Source organism: Dasypus novemcinctus, chromosome 5 (genome assembly GCF_030445035.2).
Source record: "Dasypus novemcinctus isolate mDasNov1 chromosome 5, mDasNov1.1.hap2, whole genome shotgun sequence".
In the NCBI taxonomy this organism is placed as follows: domain Eukaryota; kingdom Metazoa; phylum Chordata; class Mammalia; order Cingulata; family Dasypodidae; genus Dasypus; species Dasypus novemcinctus.
In genome coordinates, this window is record NC_080677.1 from 123,474,805 (window position 1) to 123,491,873 (window position 17,069).

The 17,069-nt window shown below is 50.7% G+C and overlaps 1 protein-coding gene across 3 annotated transcripts; it reads right to left on the reverse strand.

The window, feature by feature from the left end:
• Positions 1–42: 42 nt before the first annotated feature.
• Positions 43–15,917, reverse strand: EPHA1 (EPH receptor A1). Of its 3 annotated transcripts, none has more exons than XM_004474137.4 (18): positions 15,773–15,917; positions 14,666–14,733; positions 10,375–10,656; positions 9,027–9,423; positions 8,634–8,789; positions 7,135–7,479; positions 6,850–6,977; positions 6,467–6,617; positions 5,954–6,050; positions 5,629–5,687; positions 4,651–4,776; positions 3,656–3,841; positions 3,425–3,486; positions 3,135–3,341; positions 2,788–2,937; positions 2,313–2,506; positions 533–688; positions 43–442 (listed from the first exon to the last, which is right to left on the reverse strand). In XM_004474137.4, the coding sequence occupies exons 1-18, from the start codon at positions 15,852–15,854 to the stop codon at positions 364–366; spliced, it is 2,925 nt and encodes a 974-aa protein (XP_004474194.1). In that variant the 5' UTR covers positions 15,855–15,917; the 3' UTR covers positions 43–363. The 3 variants fall into 3 exon arrangements, with proteins under 3 accessions (XP_004474194.1, XP_058153487.1, XP_071071425.1); XM_058297504.2 differs by having other exon boundaries at positions 5,954–6,092; XM_071215324.1 differs by lacking the exon at positions 7,135–7,479 and having other exon boundaries at positions 5,954–6,092.
• Positions 15,918–17,069: the final 1,152 nt, after the last annotated feature.

A 17,069-nucleotide genomic window follows, 5' to 3' on the forward strand; every position in this document is an offset into this window, starting at 1 on the left:
TGGATGGGATGGAAGGGATAGAGGGATAAAAAAAATCAGGGGTAAGGGTGAAAACTCAGTTCTTGTTTATTTACAAAAATATATATGTATATTTATATCTATAGATATTAAACCCTCCCCCACCCTCCTCCCAATAATTACCCTTTTGCTTCTACCCCTACCTCTCTGCTTAAAAAAGCAAAGAGGAGCCCAAGATCCAGAGGCAAGTTCCTCCCGGACGGGTGGGCAGGAGCAGCACCAGTGGCCCACTTCTGGTAGGTTAAGGGAAGGGGCATGGGGGACCATGGCCCCATCCCTGCTCCCTGAGGACGGGGTCGGGGAGGGGAGGGCTCAGCAGTGTCTTTCCCTGCGCTGGGCAGCTGCTCAGTCCTTGAATCCCTGAATACTGCACAGAATGCGCTTCTGGTGTCCTGGTATCGTGATCCCCATCTGTGTTAGGTCTCTGTAGGTGAGGAAAGGGTGTGAGTCTGTGGGGTCAAGCCCCAGGAGCCCTCCCTTTCCCCTCCTGCCCCTGGGGGAGCCAGGTCCTCACTCGGCAGTCAGCTCCAGCACACACTCCATGGTGTCCAGCCCGGCGGAGCGGAAGTGCAGGATGTAGCGTTTCATTCGTATGGACTCGAGCCACTCAGCGACACTTCGATAGGGGATCCCATCTGAGCCACTCAGGCTGGGCAGGCGAAGGGTCACCCTACGGGAGATGGGGCTGTGTCACTCGGGATGCCGGGGCTGCCTCCAGCCTTCTGGGAACCCTGTAGTCAGCGGTTGAGTTATGTGTCTGGGCAACAGAGATTATCTAGGACTTTGTGGATTAGCCTGGCCATTGTCTGAACCCATTTCCTGGCCTGTTTCCTGGTGTGCTCCCAGCAGCGGGCAGGCTGACCATCCTGCTAAATTGGTAGAACTAGGGAAAGTGGAAGCCCTGGAAGTTCCTAATAGATTAGTACCACCAGCCCATCACCCACTGAGAGCAGCCATTTCTGGGCGCCTGAGCTGGGGCTGGTGAAAACCTGAAAGGATCAACTATCCCAGCTGAGAGGAAGCCGCGTCCTGCCCTTCTTTTAGGTGGCCGTTTGAGTTCTGGGAGCAGCCCTTGCTTGCCACCTTCAACCTCGGCTGTTATTCTTGCACTCTGACACCCACAATACAATGAGTGTTCCTGTACTCAAACTAGCCAGAGCCAAAAACCATTAGCAAAGTAAATCTGCTGGGAGAAAAATATCCAACATTCCAGAAAGATTAGCACATGCAGTCTCCAGTGTACAAGGGAGTTATGTTCCAAAAGATAGTTTCAAAAGTTGGAACTTGGAACACATTTTCTCATAGAAACAAGGTTATATATGGTGGTTTGATACAGAGGCCAATACACCAGGGCTGTTTTACCCGATAAAGTACTCCAAGTTCAGCCTTGGCCCTCTCTCCCACCTTCCCTCCTCTGCCAGTTTCCCTCTCTGGCAGTGCTTTTGATAAAACACAATTCTGACATGGCACTCACTCCCATGGACGGTGTTTAAAACTGGCCCACAGTTCCTCTGTGCACTCAGGATAAAGTCCAAACTTCTCAGCAGAGCTGGTCCTCTGTGCCCTGATCCCTGCGACCTCTCTGGCTTTCTCTGGCTGCTGCCCCTGACCTGGCTGCTGCCGTCATCTTGCACTGTTTACAACCTGCCCACCCTCAGCTCCCCCAGCCATGCTGGCCACTTGATCTGGGAACCTTCCCAGATCCCTCAAGGCTGCCCTTGCCCTGTCATAACGCCCCACTGTCCAGTGTTGGCCTGTTTGTCTGTCTTCCCTACACCAGTTTAACCAACCAAGCTCCTTGGAGATGTCAGGTCTTAAACCCTTCTAAATCTCCAATGTCCAGGATGGAGCTTGGCACACAGTAGGTTCTCCAAAGTTTGTTGAATGAATGAGCCTTTTCTTAGTATGCAGGGATATTTCTAGGGAGAAGAGTCCCAGTCCAGGCCACAGAAACTCTGTCCAGAGATGTGGTTTTGGCAGAAGTATAGAGCTTTTTTGGGTAATCGAAAGCTGACCCCTTTAAGTAGTACCTTTAAAAATCTTGTGCTTCCTGTGCATCATCTGTCTCAGTGTGTTTGCTTCCTATCTTCTATCAGACTAGGAGCTCTTAATGGTGGGACCACATCTCCGACAAAGGGGACTCTCCCCAAGGGCAAGTACTGTGGTTCTGCCTCACACACTGGACGCTGTCCAGGGCCCTGGAGGCCCTGCACTCGGTGGATGTGGCTGAATGTCTACTTCCATTCTTCCAAATCTGCCCTCCAAATTTCCTTGCCCTCCCCCAGCATGGTTACCTGGGATCAAAGTTGGCAATGGTCCGGAGGGAGTGGGGATTGGTAAGCAATTGCTCTAGATGTGCCTGCAGCTGGTGGAAGTGGGGCCGCCGGGCACGGTCATAGGCCCAGCAGTTCTTCATGAGTTCATACACAGGGGCAGGGCAGTCCACGGGAGGGGGCAGCCGGTACCCATCCTCAATGCTCTTCATTACCTGCAGGCAGGGGAGAGGGAAGGGATGCCCCAGGTAGGGAGCTAACCTGGTTGCCCAGGTGATACCCGTGTTCACACAAGATCACTACATTTGAGCCCTAAGTCAGTCCTGACCAGGTAGGGGTAACAAAGAGAACAGGGCAAGAGGTGAAGGGCGTTTGAGTGCGGAAAAATTGCATGTCAGGGCAAAGAAATACAGCTATTTGAAGGATTTGGGGAGGAGATGAGGGGAAGTAGCGGTGTGAGTAAGGGATGACATGGGGAGGAATATCCTGAGCTTACCTCCTGATTACTCATTTCCCCATAGGGCTTGTCACCAAAGCTCAGCACCTCCCACATCACAATCCCAAAGCTCCACACATCACTGGCAGTGGTGAAGAGCCGATGGGCAATGGCTTCAGGGGCTGTCCAACGGATGGGGATCTTTCCTCCCTAATGCGGCATGGGGGACAGAAAGGAACTGTCTTTCAGGGCATGGAGGAGGATAAAAGATAAACACATGGGAAGGGGATAGAAAGTCACTGTATCTTCATGAGTATGAATCCCTGTACATGTGCATGTATGACTACATGCATGGCATGTAATTTGTGTGTGTGTGTGAACATAGAGTGTACATGCAGGGAGCTAACCTGAGTTTCATAGGTGCCATCAAAGTTGTCCAGGAGGCGGGTCAGGCCAAAGTCAGACACCTTGCAGCACAGGCTCTGACTCACCAAGATGTTCCTGGCGGCCAGGTCCCGGTGGACATAATTGTGGTCACTGAGGTAGCTCATGCCAGCTGCTATGCCCTGCAGCATGGCCACCAGCTGCCCAGCTACCAGCTGGTCCTCCCGCTCCTGCAGCAGGGTGAGGGGGGCGAGTTAGGTGATGGGCAAGGTCTCTTCTTCTCAGACCCAGAGCCAATGCCCACCCTCCTCACCCTCAGGAAGGCATCCAGGGCTCCATTCTCCATAAACTCCGTGATGATCATGATGGGCTTTCCTGAGACAAAGAGCACACATCATCATGGCAGTCTCCCTCCCATCTATTCCCAGAGCCAGACTTCCTGCCGTTGGCAGCTTACCCTCCCTCCCTTCTGATGATCTCGCCCCCTCCTTCCTGTACTGCCCCTATCCCTATCACACGTTCTCTTGGAGACCACCCATCATACTCTTTGTGACAACGCCTTCCAGATGCAGAATGTGCGGGTGGTTGAACTGGCCCATGATAGTTGCCTCTCGAAGGAAGTTCCACCACTGACCATCTGGAGATGTGTCTTTCAAGGTCTTAATGGCCACAGTCTTGCAGTCCTGGCTGGGGAGCCTTAGCGTTCCTCGATAAACTTCCCCAAACTCTCCTGGGTGGAAGGGAAACAGGGTCAGGTCCCAGTGTACTTTCAAGCTCCTCCAGGAGGACAGCCAGGGATATCCCCCCGTCCTCCACTTCTTTCGTTCTCTGTGGAGGATCATAGGACTGGTCTTGGGCTGTACTTCCTGGGGGATGAAGCAGAAATCTGCAATAGGAGTGAAGCCCACTGTCTCCCAGTGTTGACATGGTTCTTATGGAGCCTGCAGGATTGGTTGCAGTAAATGGTGCACAGGTATCATGCAGGGGTGCCAGGGCTTGTGCGTGGAGGCAGGGCAGCCCAGGGCCAGGGCAGAAGCAATGGGGAGGGCTGATCATTGCTGCCTCTCTCCTGTGAGCTCTTCAGTCACAGCTCGGCCGGCTTGGCTGCACAATTGGCAAGGACACTGCCAAGCTTTGTTCTCTGCTCAGATCCATTTCCTATGGTGACCCAAGGGACCAGGGCAGCCCAAGGACACTAGGCCCCTGGTGGGGTGGAATGCGGGGTAAGGGAGACTCTGAATTTCCCCACATTTAGGAAACATCTGAGAACCTGATCATAGGTACATCAACACCTCTATTAACAAAGAAGCTTAATAACCACAGAAGATAACCATGTAGGAGGCAGAGGGCTGCTCCAGGAGCCCAGATAAAGAAGTTATAGCCAATATGACAGTATACAGAGGAGGGCAGAGAATGAACTCATCTGCTGGGCCAGCTGGGCTCCACAGGGAAGGACCGCAGGCTAGAACGAAGGGACCTGCTGGTAGCTCAGTGCTGCCACATGCAGGGGATGGGCCGTGGGTGCAAGTCAGCGCTCACCTTCCCCAATGACGGTGCCCACCATCAGCCAGGCTGGATCTAGCTCCTGTGTAAAGTCCAGAGCTCCCTGGGCTGGGTCCTCATAGGCCTGGAGGTCCACATAAGGCTTCAGCCAGAGCTTGTCCTCTGTGGAGAGAGCAGGGAGGCCTCAGTGCCCTAACTCCAGAGCTCAGGAGTGTTGGGAGGGCAGGGAGGGGCAAGGAGCAAGGGCCAGGAGTAGACACTTGGTTCCAGGCTCCAGACTTCTCTCCTCCTTGAGGTGACTCCTCTTTGGGCTGAAGTGGGGGGAAAGACTACCCACAGCAACTGAGTCTCCACATTCTAGCCTTCCTCCCTCCTGTCTAGCCTCAAAGTTCCCATGTCCTCACTTCCTAATGTCTAGAGTAGCGGGACAGAACACACACTGGGTTAGTGCCCCGTTCCCCTTTTCCTTGCTGTTTGGGGCTCATAGAGCATTGCCCAATCTTCCCATGGCTCACTGACCCCTTTTAAATTCCTTGCCCTTCCTCCTCACCCCTGCTCCCCATATTCCTCCACTCAGGCACACCTCATTCACATACTCAGACAGAGTCGCATTCTGCATTCCCACCCTCACTGCTTGCATGGGCCACTGACCCCTCATTTTGTGGGGCACTTAATGAAGTGACAAGCAGGAAGCCCACATGTCTCAGGGACCTCAAGGATCCCACAGGACAACCCCCCTTCTGCCCAGCTCCAGCCCTCAGCACAGGCCGGTTAGAAAGGGGATGGCTGCCCAGAGGCCACGGTGACCGTACAGTAGCAGCAACAGCTGACAGATAATTACATCAGAGCCACTGGGGGGCCGGCAGGACAAAGTTAATTAAATAAAGTTAATTAGGTAGCAAAACCGAAGAACCCTAGGGACAATGAACCCCCCTTACACCTCCAGAGTTAGCCTTGCCACCGGGGGCCCCTTGATCCCTTCTCAGGACCCCTGCCCAGGGGCTCCTGACTCACCGCGGTCCACATGGGTGACGCGGTCGCGCTGCCTCTGCTGCCGTTGTCGCTGAGATCTCCTGTGGGGGTGGGGGTGGGGGAGCAGCTTCTCAGGGTCCCAGGCCCACCCGAGAGGCCCTGCATTCTGGAGACCCAATGGGCTCTGGCTGAATTTTCTCCAGAAGACAACAGGGGGTGAGGGTGTAGGGTAGGTGTGGGACACGAACTTTTACCAAAAAGGGGGGCGGGGGGGAAGAGTCATCAGGGCTTTAGGCAGGGGCACATGACTGTGCAGAGGGACTCAGAAGGGGGCTGGGGAGGGGGCATGAGGTCCGACGGCCAGCACCTTGAACGGAAGACAAGAATGCCGAGCAGCAGAGCCACGCCAAGCAGCACTCCAAAGATGATGGCTACGATCTCTCCGCCAGTCAGGCCCCTGGACACTGTAGGCACATCAAAGTCCGGGGGAGTCCAGAGTCCATGGGCTTAAAAGGGCAGGACTTTGGGTATATCCTCGAGGTGGGTTTCAGCTATGCGTGTACCCTCAGTGTGTGTGAGTGTGCATGTGCTTGTGTGAGGAAGCATGTGGAAGGGCCCTCGCACACCTTGGAACTGCCTATGGGTGAGCACTAAACTGAGGGATGAGATTTGACAGGCTACTGACTAGCTGGCAGGCGAGAACGTGCGCCTGAGCTCACTACCGGAGGGGGCCTGGTATGAGCCTGTGTGGGCTCATCTCCTGAGGCAGCTTCTGTGTGCATGTGCACAACGTGTGCCTTTGTGTCACTGACTGGAATTGAGATGCCTTGGTGGGAAGACATGTCTGTCTGTGTTTGGGGTAGGACACAGAGCAGCTCACCTGGTGGGCTGGTTCGAAACTCGTGGTCAGGGGAGAAAGGGCCGGGGCCCAGCGGGGTCAGTGTTCGTACTCTGACAATGTACGTGGTGTCTGGCTGCAGTTCGGTCAGCAAGACCCTGGGTTCTAGAACCTTCTGGTGCCTCTCTTCGTCCTGTGGATGAAACTCCTGTTAACTGGGTCATGTCCAGCCCCACTTGGGTGGATGGGACAGGCAGTCTTGGGAGCAGAGAATGGTAAGGACAGCTCTTTGTAGATTCTTGTCCCAAGAAAGCCCTTCAGTTTACTTTGTAATCGTTTTTTTCCACATCCCCAACACCAGGCTAGGGCCACTGGGGTGTGCCCAGGCATCGACACTGGAGACAGCCTCTTAGTAGCATCCTGACCTGGTTCAGCACATGCAGCTCGTAGCTCAGGTTGCCCCCGGGAGTACGAGGCCAGGACCCTGCCCAGGTCAGCTCCAGCTGCCGTGGTTCTTTTCTCACCAGTCTCAGAGAGAGGCCTGACATCGACTCTGGGAATCGGGAGGGTAAAAGTTGGATTTGAAAGGAAAGAGGAAATAACTGAAGGAGCTTTCCAATTGCCTTCTGCCCATCAATTTGTCCTTGTGGAGCTTAAGCCCTTCTGGATTCTTCCAGGTCCCTGCCCTGGGCCCTCCCTGGCCCCCTCACCTGCATGGCCCATGCCGATGCTGAGTGAGGCGCTGGCATGGCTGGATGTGCCCAGCCCTGACACTCCATTTTGGGCTTCAACGTTAAAGGTGTAGTTGGCATAGGGTTTGAGGCCGTCGACACGCACAGCAGGCACAGTGAGCCCGCTGGCCCCCGGAGAGAAGTGCACACTTCCGCCGCAGGGCTGGCAGGGCCCCCCGTCCAGGGCCGTTCCCTGACACTGGGAACAGCCCACACTGTAGCTGACATCCTGACGTCCTCCCATGTCTGCGGGGGGTTCCCAGCGCAGGGAGAGCTGAGTTCCCAAAACAGAGAAGCTCAGGTTTCGGGGGGCTGAGGGGGAACCTGTGGGAAAGTAGGAGCTGTCAGTAGAAGCTGACTTCATTTTCACCCAAGCTGCTGACCACCTACTTCCTCCAACCATCTCAGTTCTTGAAAGTCTGAGATCCTTTGAAGGCCTTGTGGGGATTTTTTTTTTCTTTTTTTAAAAATTGAAGTACATTCTTCATAAACGAACACACATAAACATAAGTGTATAGTAAAGATTGTGAACTTACAAAATAAACATACATAACATCACACAAGGGTCTCATACATCACCCCTCCACCAACTCTTTGCATTGGTGTGAAACATTTGTTACAAACTATGCAAGAGCATTGTCAAAATATTACCACCAACTATATTCCTTCTCTTACATTTGGTGTATTTTTCTCCCAGCCCATGGTACTTTTTAAAATGTATTTTTGTTACAGACATTGTGAACTTGCAAAACAATCATACAGATGTATAGATTTCCCATACAACTCCACACCCTGGTGGAATATTTGTTACAGATGATGAGATAATATCATCAGATTATTACTACCAATCACAGTCCATAGCATACATTTGACACACTTTTTCTATACACCTTCATTATCAACAAAGTATAGATTGGCATTAATGCAAGAATATTAGAGTATTGCTGTTAATCACAGTCTGTAGGTCACACCGATTGTAGTTTTCCCATGTTTCTCCATATTACCATCACCCTGCAATAGTGATGTACATCTGCTCTAGCTAACAGAAGGACTCTCTCGCATTTGTACCCTTAACCACAATTCTCAACCGCCTGTGTGATGCAGTCCCTAGATTATTCTTTAGCTTTCTTTCTATTGACATTTACTTCCCCAGACTACCTTTTTCAGTCACAATCCCATTTATAAACCAGTTGCTGATCACTATAATGTGTTACCATCAATTCTATGCAACTCCACACTTTTACAGTCAAGTTAATTAAAACTTCTATCTACATTAAGCATCCTTGTGGGAATATTTGATTGCTACTGAAGCTCAACCACATCCCTGCATTCTCTCCAGAAGAAATGGGAGATGGGAGGAATTGTGTCTGACAGTTTCCAACAAGTGAAAAACTCTGGAAAATTCTGACCCTGACAAAGGCTCAGCAAATATCCTATACCTCCCCACAGACAGCCAGACCCCTACCCCTTGGACTCACGTGTGCAGGCCACCTGGGGGCCCTCCCCGGGCGCTCTGTAGTGGCTGCTTTCACAGGTACAGATGGTGGCTCCCTCAGACTCGGCTGTGCTGTGTTTGGGACACTTGTGACAAAGGGGTGTGTCCATGTCGGCCCGGTAGGAGCCACTAGGGCAGGCTGAAGAAAGAACACAGCAGAGCCATGGGTTTCCAATTTTCTACAGGCAGAATGACTCCCAACTCCCAGCCCAGTCCCATTATCTGAAACACCTCTGCATATGTAGCCCAAGGGCTCCTGGACACTCAGTTTAAAAATCACTGATATGGAGCACCAACTTCCTTCTCTACCCTTGGCACCCCCAGACGCTTTCCCTTGGTGGATCCCCTATAGGCTCTCAAACACCTCCTCCCTTACCAAGGCATGCCTCACTGCCCTCCTCGTAGCCAGGCTGGCAGTGGCATTGCCCCACGGGCACCAACCATTCGCCGTCGGGGCTGCAGTGCATGCGGGGCATGCCTGAGGGGCCGGGGCTGGCCTGGGCGTGAGGCAAGCAGGTCCCGGCCACTTCTATCAGCCCTTCGGGTCCTGGGAGAGTGTCGGGGAATCGGGCCAATCCCTGCACAGCCTCAGGGCAGCGCTGGTAGAAAACACGGACAGACACCAGGGCCACACAAGCACCAGGGTTGTGGAAAGCAAGGTAGAGGCCACGGTGGGTCAGGCGGCCCAATGAGCAGCGCTCCACATTCAGTTTCATTGCGCCAGATGCAAGATCTCGAGTAGTGAAGCTCTGGTCTGCGGCCACTGTGGTCACCTGGGAAGAAGGTGAGAAGCAGAGGGGAGCAAAGTTGTGCTTCAGGCTCCCATACTGAAAACAGTTGTTTGCTTAACACTTTGCAATGTCCAAACCCATGAACTGATGGCTTGCTAAGTGTGAGGTACTGGATTAAACATTTTTGGTGTGTTATGTTATTTAACCCATGCTCTAATCCTATGAGGTAGGATGGATTACCATCTCCTGTTTAACAGATGAGCAAGCTAAGACTAAGAGAAGTTAAAAACCTTGCAGCTATTAAGTGATGGGGCCAGGACTGGAACCCAGACAGTGGGGCTCCCACATAATTTCTTCCTCTCTGAGGGGTTCCAAACTCAGTGCCAAAAAGTGATTAGTTACAAAGTGTGTTGTAATTTACTTATTACTAACAATGAACTTTGCAACATTTTCTCTTTGGAAGAAGACAAAAATACGTCATATAAAAATACCCTCACTCTTTTCCATTCCAGTATGTTTTCTTGAATAGGGAAAAAAAGGGATGGTATTAGAGATAGCCAGCAGGGAATTATATTACTGACTACACAACTCTAGCCATACTCATAGAAGTGTGCCACACATGAACGTCATGGGTACTGAGAGAAAAAGTCTGAATAGCTCTGGACTATGCTAGCCTGCCCCCCCAAGGACATGCTGTTTTCTCAACACAAACCTCTAAAATAGATAAGGCAAGTACTTTTACCATCTCCATTTTATGACAAGGAAACAAAGCTCAAAGAGGTTAAGTGATGCATCCCAAGTCGGTACACAGGAGAAATTCTATTTAAAGCTGGCCCTTCTGATTTCTAATTCCATGTTCTTTTCATCATTCCACACCTAGATTCTCTTCTTATTTTGACCACACTCTCTTTTTCTTAGCTGAGCAGGGTCACGGGTAAGGAGTCAGGCTGGGATCGGCATCAGAACCAAAATGACTCAGAGGGGAAGCAGCACCTTTTGGAACAAGGGCCTTCGAAGCTGAATGCCCACGTCCTGGTCACTCTCCATGTACAGAAGGTTGAAGGTCTCCTTGCAGCTCAGAGGCCCTGTGCCCTGAGGGAAACTCTTGCAGTCCCGGACAGTGAACTGCAGCTCCACATGGACACGAGAAGCCTCCTCCCCCCGGTAGATCCAATTGGAGCGAAGCCAGTGGTCAGTGTCTCCGCCTTCTTTCCTTGGGCAGTCCTGGTACATGTATAAAGGTGTCCCGTTCAGGATCTGCTGCACCTCATTCCACTGGGAGAGGAAAATCAGAGTCAGGAATGGGGTCACCACCTGCTCCCCACACCCATTTTCTAGAGGTGCTGGAGAGGAAGCCAATGTCAGAGCCCCCCAGACTCACCCTAACTTCTGCCCTCTCTTCATCCCTCAGTCCCAGGATAAAAGGTTAAGCTTTTAGGGTCCTGGGATTTATTTAGAGTAAAAGAGGCCAAGACAGCACCCCCTTAAATCCCCAGCCTGCCCAAGTCCCCTATAATTAATCCACTCCAGTTGTGAGAGTATGAACACAAACTTTTACCTCTTTCATCAGTAGGGCTATTAGGTACCCAAATTCAGATTTTTGTACAAAAAGATCATTCACAAAACCCTTCTGCCTATTTGTTCAGAGAAGAGGAGACTTATGTTTATTAAAGTCCCTGATCTACTGGGGGACAAGGAAAGGTAGAGAGCTCTTCTGTCAAGGAGAATCCCACTCCAACATTCCCTCCAGTATGGACTTCTATCAAAATGAATAATTGCCCAAGTTGGCTGGACTCCTAGACATCACCTAAGCCACCCTCTTAATTTCTATTACATTAAAACTTTTTTTTTAAAAAACTTAGTGATAACAAGGGCTGACATTAACATTGTGCTTACCATGGGCCAGTCTCTGTTCTAAGCAGTTTCCGTGAGGAAACTGAGGCACAGAGATGTTAAGTGACTTGGTATTAAAGGGGAGGCACTCTAGCTTGAATTTATGCCCTTATGTGCTTAATATATGTACCTATGCCTCTATGTGCTTATTATAAAGTATCAGAGAATAAAGACTTACATATACTAAAAAGTGAAAGTTACCTCCTCCTTTCACTCCCATCCCAGAGAAAGTCAGTCTTAATTTGGAGTAAAACTTTAGAGACTACTTTCAATGCTTCTAGATTTTAATGTTTCTTTGTTGATTTTAATATAAATGGGATCAGACAATAACTTACTTTTTAAAAAAATAACTCTTTTTGAAAGATGTTCACATGAGTATATATAGATCTAACTTATTCTTTTTAATAATTCGTAAAGTAGTATTTCATTGTGTGGGTGTACCATAATTCATTTAACCATTCGTCTATTGTTGGATACTTAGTTTCTTTTCTGTTTTTTTAAGATGAATTGTACAGATTTTGTAAGACGTCTGTAGAACTGCTTTATCAAAGGATATATAAATTTTATAGTAAGATATTGCCAAATTATCCTCCAAAAAGGCTTTATTACTTTACACTTCCAACAACAATGCATGAGTGCCCATTTTCTCAAAACTAACACTGCATATTTATTGATTGATTTATCTTGCCAATCCTAAGGACAAAACACAGCATTTTTAATTTACATTTCTTTGAGCAGGAGACTGCACATGGTTTTCTGTTGTTAGTTGGTCATTTGTATTTTCACACAATTATCTGGTCATAATTTTTGCCCAGTATTCTATTATTATTTTTGATTATTCATTTGGATGAGCTTTTTTTCATGTGAAAGAAATTAACTGCTGTAGAAATTTTGCTTAAAAATGCATGTTTCAAATATTTTCTCCAGGTCTGCCACATGCCACTTAATTTTGTTAATGGTATTTTTCATATTAACATACCTGTAAAATTTTTACATAACATTTATAGTCATTTCCTTTATGATTCCTAGGTTTGTGTTTTGCTTGGGAAGCTCTCCCATCCCAAGATAATAAAGATCTTCTCATATTTTGTCCTTGTATTTTTGTAAGTCTGGTTTTTAGGTTTGATTTTTAATTTCCCTAGAATTTAATTTTTTTGTATAGTGTGAAATGGAGATGAAACTACCTTTAAAAAATTTTTGGACTTCCAATTGTTAATTTATTGACTCATACATATCTTCCACATTGATTTACAATTCCAGTTTTATCACACACTAAGATCTCATGTATGTGACTCTGGTTTTGGGCTTTCTATTCTATTCCACTGACCTGTGTATTCTTGTGCAATACCCCGCATTTTAATTACAGTTGCTGGATAGCACGTTCTGCTATCTGGTAGGACAACTCCCCCATTTTGTTGTTCTTCCAGATGAATTGAAGAAAGAGGTTCTCAAATTCTATAAAATATCCCATTCATATTTTGGTTGCCACTTCCTTAATCTGTAGAGAGGAGACAGAGGTCCTTGCCATGAGGCAGGTCTCCTGTCTTTTACACCACTATTGCTCAGGGACTTTTGTCACTACAACCTCTCAACTCTGGGAAAAGGCAAGAAAAGCACTCTTACCTAAGAATTTGGGGTCATGTGGAGCAGGGGCAGAAATATAAGCTGCATTAAGGCACATATTCCATATTATGTTAGAGAATTCAAAGATGAGGCAAGGGGTGTTAAAAGGTCCTGAGGTTGGAATGATAAAAGGCTCCTAGGGCCAGTTGCTAAGAGGAAGCTGTAATGAGGAAGCCCAAGTGGCAGGCATGGGATGGGGTGGTCAGGTGGGCAGAATGGTGGGTGGTTAATGTAGGGTTTATTAGCCTGATTGCCACAGCAGCAGCTGGAGCCAGGAAAAGCAGATGTTCCCAGCTGTAACTCGCCTTCTCTAGTTCCTACAGTGACAGATGGGGGAGAACCAGTTGCCCAGGATCAGCAGTAAGGATCCTTTCACTTATCAGCTGCAACCTGGGTACACTGCAGGGAACCTGGGCCTAAGTGTGTGTTTGTATGTCTGTGTGTCTGTTGAAAGATGGAAAGAAGGAAAGGGGACAGGGAAGATAGTGCGACCATGTGACTGCTGGTTGCTTTCTGGACCTACTAGAATAAGGATTTTTGCCTGGAGCTTAGAAAGGGACCTTGCTTCCACTCCAGCTCAAGAGTTATTTGGGTGAGGGTGGCAGGGGTACAATGAGGGCCCGTGGGAGCCAGCAGATGGACCTGCAACCACAGTTGTGGGCTGATTATGTGGTTTATGGGATGAGGCGCCTATTAGGGCAGGTCTAATTCAGGATTTCTCAAGCAGCCCCTCCTGTAGGATACATTATGGTTTAGTCTATTAACTCTAATTACAGGCCACTCTGTGGGAGAGCAGAGAATGGAGCCTGGAAACAAGGACTCAGAGGGGAAGAAAGCAAGTTACCCAACTCCAGAAATAGAGGCTGAATTGAGGTCCCAATTCCTGGAGAAGGGAAGGGAACACAGAGAGCATGGGGACCAGGCCAGAGGAGAGAGGCCTGAGGCCAAAATCCTAGAGGTTTAGGTAACTGGGGCAGCCTCCAGTGGTTCTGTGGCTAGCACTGCTGACTGCAGAGATGAGCTTTCTGCACTGGGACCTGTGTCTGCTCTCTTAGCCTCTCCCTACCTTCGACCTCTACTCACTGGGCCTGGGCAATATCTAAGGAGGGAAGGGACTTGGAGCTGGCTGTTACTTGCTCAGACAGTCTCAAACAGCTGGGATGCAAGGTGAGCATGGAGCCTAACGGGAGGTATGGAGTGTACACCAAAGGATAGGGACCATCAGGTAGCAGCTTGTAAATTTGAGGGAATGAAAATCCGCTTGAAAAATGTGATGAGCGCTTTGGCTCATCTTCCCAGAAAAAAAATGTTCACATACATATATACAATTTAGAATATACTTTTATGGGGTCCCCTGGACCTCTGAAACACATCCATGCAACTCCTTTAGGGATGGATGAACCTCAGATTGAAAACACTTTTCTGGTGCTTCTGTCCATCTCCAAGCAAGGCAGTGGTCTTAGCCCTAAGCCACATCCATTTCCTCCCTGGGGAAAGTGGGCTCAGAGCTTGCAGTTCTCATAAGCATTTACCCCTCCCTTTCAGGGGCAGGGAGGGAGTGCAGCAGGCCACTGAAGCACCCCCCCCCCCACAGGGCCCCCCCATGTCTCATTCAGGAGGCTCTGACTCAGCCTCCGCTTACTTCCCCCTCCGCCCCCCCAAGGAGACACTTCCAGTTTTTCCTGCTCTTTCCTCTGTTCCTCCACCCACCTCTCCACCCCATTTCCCACTATCCTCTTCCTAGGTCCTTCCTTCCCCTGACACTTACCCCTTCCTCTGGGGGATCCAGCAGCCAGCCCAACTCTCCCTGTGCCGTTCTTGTGTCCATCAGCGTGACTGAAGGTGGGGAGAAAAGCGGCCTATCACTTTGGGGAGGGGGAAGGCCCTTTGTGCAACCCACATTCTTCATTCGGGACCCCCAGCCCCAGCCTGCAACATCCTGTTCCTAACAACTGTGACTTCCTGAGGCTTAGGGAAGGAAAACAGCCCAGTAATGAGGAGTGAAGAGCTCCAGGGATTATTCTTGGTCTTCCCTCAGAGAGTGTGAAGGAAGGAGGAAGGCAGAGTGGAGCAAGGATCGGGGTGCTAGGCCTTTGAAAGGCAGAGCAGGAAGCATTAGGAAGAGCAGCCAAAGATGTGTGCCCCCTCATTTACCTGAGGCTGGCAAGGCGCAGGGGAACCCACAGGCTGCACAGCTGGAATGGGTTGAGGTAGGAGAGAAGTTCAAATTTAGGGATTTGTGAGTGGAGGAGCAGGTGGACAGAGGACCCCTGAAAGGGGTTTCTGAGTGGCAAGGCTTACTTCCACTTTCAAAGGGCCTGCTTTGATCTGGGATTGGGGGTATGGAGCGGGGTACCAGGTACAGCTCAGAGTCTGGGAAGTGGGGCTAGTAGAGCGGAGAGGGCGTGCAAGCCTTCACAGATAAGGTTCCATCCCTACATCCCGGGAACCCCTGTGCCCCCATCCTAGCCCTTCCCCCAGGAGCCGGTTCCTCTGCCACCTCCTCAAGGCTGGCAAAAGGCAACTTCCCACCCCCGTGTCCGGAGGGTTCAGATCCCTGGTTGGGCATGAGCCTGGCACGGGCTGGGAATGAGGAGACCCCACGATTGCTGGGATGGGGGAGTCCGGGCGCTGCCTCCTCTCAGTGGTCAGAAGCTCACTCCCTGCTCCCAGGCGCAAAGCACCGGTCAGCGGGGGCGGGCGTGACTGACCCGGGAAAGCAGCTGGTTGGGGTTAAAGACCAAAGCCTGGCCAGGCCAGTCGATCGCCTGGCGGCCGGGGAGAGCCGGCCAGGGCCTCCTCAGGAATGCCGGCTCCAGGAGCCCAGGGCGGCCGGGCGGCGGAGGAGGGCGGGGCGCGGGGTGGGGGTCGGTACCTTCCTTGGCGCGCGCCCCCAGGGGCAGCGGGGCGTAGAGCAGAAGCAGCAGCTCGAGTCCCAGGGGCCAGCGCCGCTCCATGGCGACCGGCCGGGACCTGGGACCGCGGCCCGGACCGGACCAGGTCGGGAGGGACTGGGAGGGCCGGGCGGGCCGGGCGGGGGCGGGGGGCGGGGCCAGCGCCGGGGGCGGGGTCCGGCTCTCACCTGGTTCACCTTCTTAAAGGGACAGTAGGGCAGGAAGGAAACTTGTTAGACAGGTAATCAACTTCAAACACCGGAGGCGTCTTGGCCGGAATGAGACTGTGGGTGCCCCCTAGTGGGTGATTTTAGGAAATGACTAAACAGTCCTAATTCTAATCCTACCTCCAACCCAATCTGGACCCAGCAGCCTTTAACCCAATTCTACCTCTGATTTGAACTGCACCCTTGTATTCCCCCCTCTCCCTTTCAGCAGGGCCTGGCACTGTACTAAACACCGCGGAAAGCAGGGGTAAGTAAGGGACAGGATCTGATTCTCCAGTAGGGGAGGCTTAGATGACCCTAATAGAAGGCGATGAAGCCCTTAGAGAAGCACTCGGGAAGGTTGGAAGAAGCAGCAAACCCAGCCAGCGGGGTCACATTAGGTGCGTCGTAAGGGAGATGGTGTGACCTGGGTTTTCAGCGGCAGAGATTGGGAAAGGCATGAGCAAGGGCCTGAAGGCAGGGAGCCCCAAGGTGCTTTCAGGGAGTGGTGATTGGACCTGTTTGACTGCTGGGGCTCAGGGTTTGTCTTGGGAGCCAGGGCAGAAAGGCAGGTGTGGATCAGAGCAGGGAAGATCTCTGTAAACAAGATAGAGTTTGAAACTTGGAGCTGTACAGAGCAGAGGTGGTGGAGAAGGACAGTACTGGCAACCCCCTTTGGGCCTGTCTAGTGATGTCAAGACATGAGCTTTCCTATCCTCTTGGAGACTGCCTTAGATTATTTTTAATCATGTGCATTAAGCTCTGAAAGCATAAAAGAAGAGTAAGGCAGTCCTTGACCTAAACGAGCTACTAGTCTGAGCAGTGATGGGGGCTGGGCCACAAAACAAGCTCACAAATGACTAAAGAGGACAAAAGTGGACCCCAAAAGAGAGGCACACCTGTGGCCAGAGTGGCATGATGGCATCCCACTGAAGCATAGGCAGCAACTGTCACTCCTAATGCCCCTCCTCCTGTACCCTCCCCTGGCTCCATCTCATTTGGGTGAATCATTCAGTTTTTCTATCATGTAAATTGTTGCATGTTTCAGTCTCTGTGGAGAATGGGAGGTGCT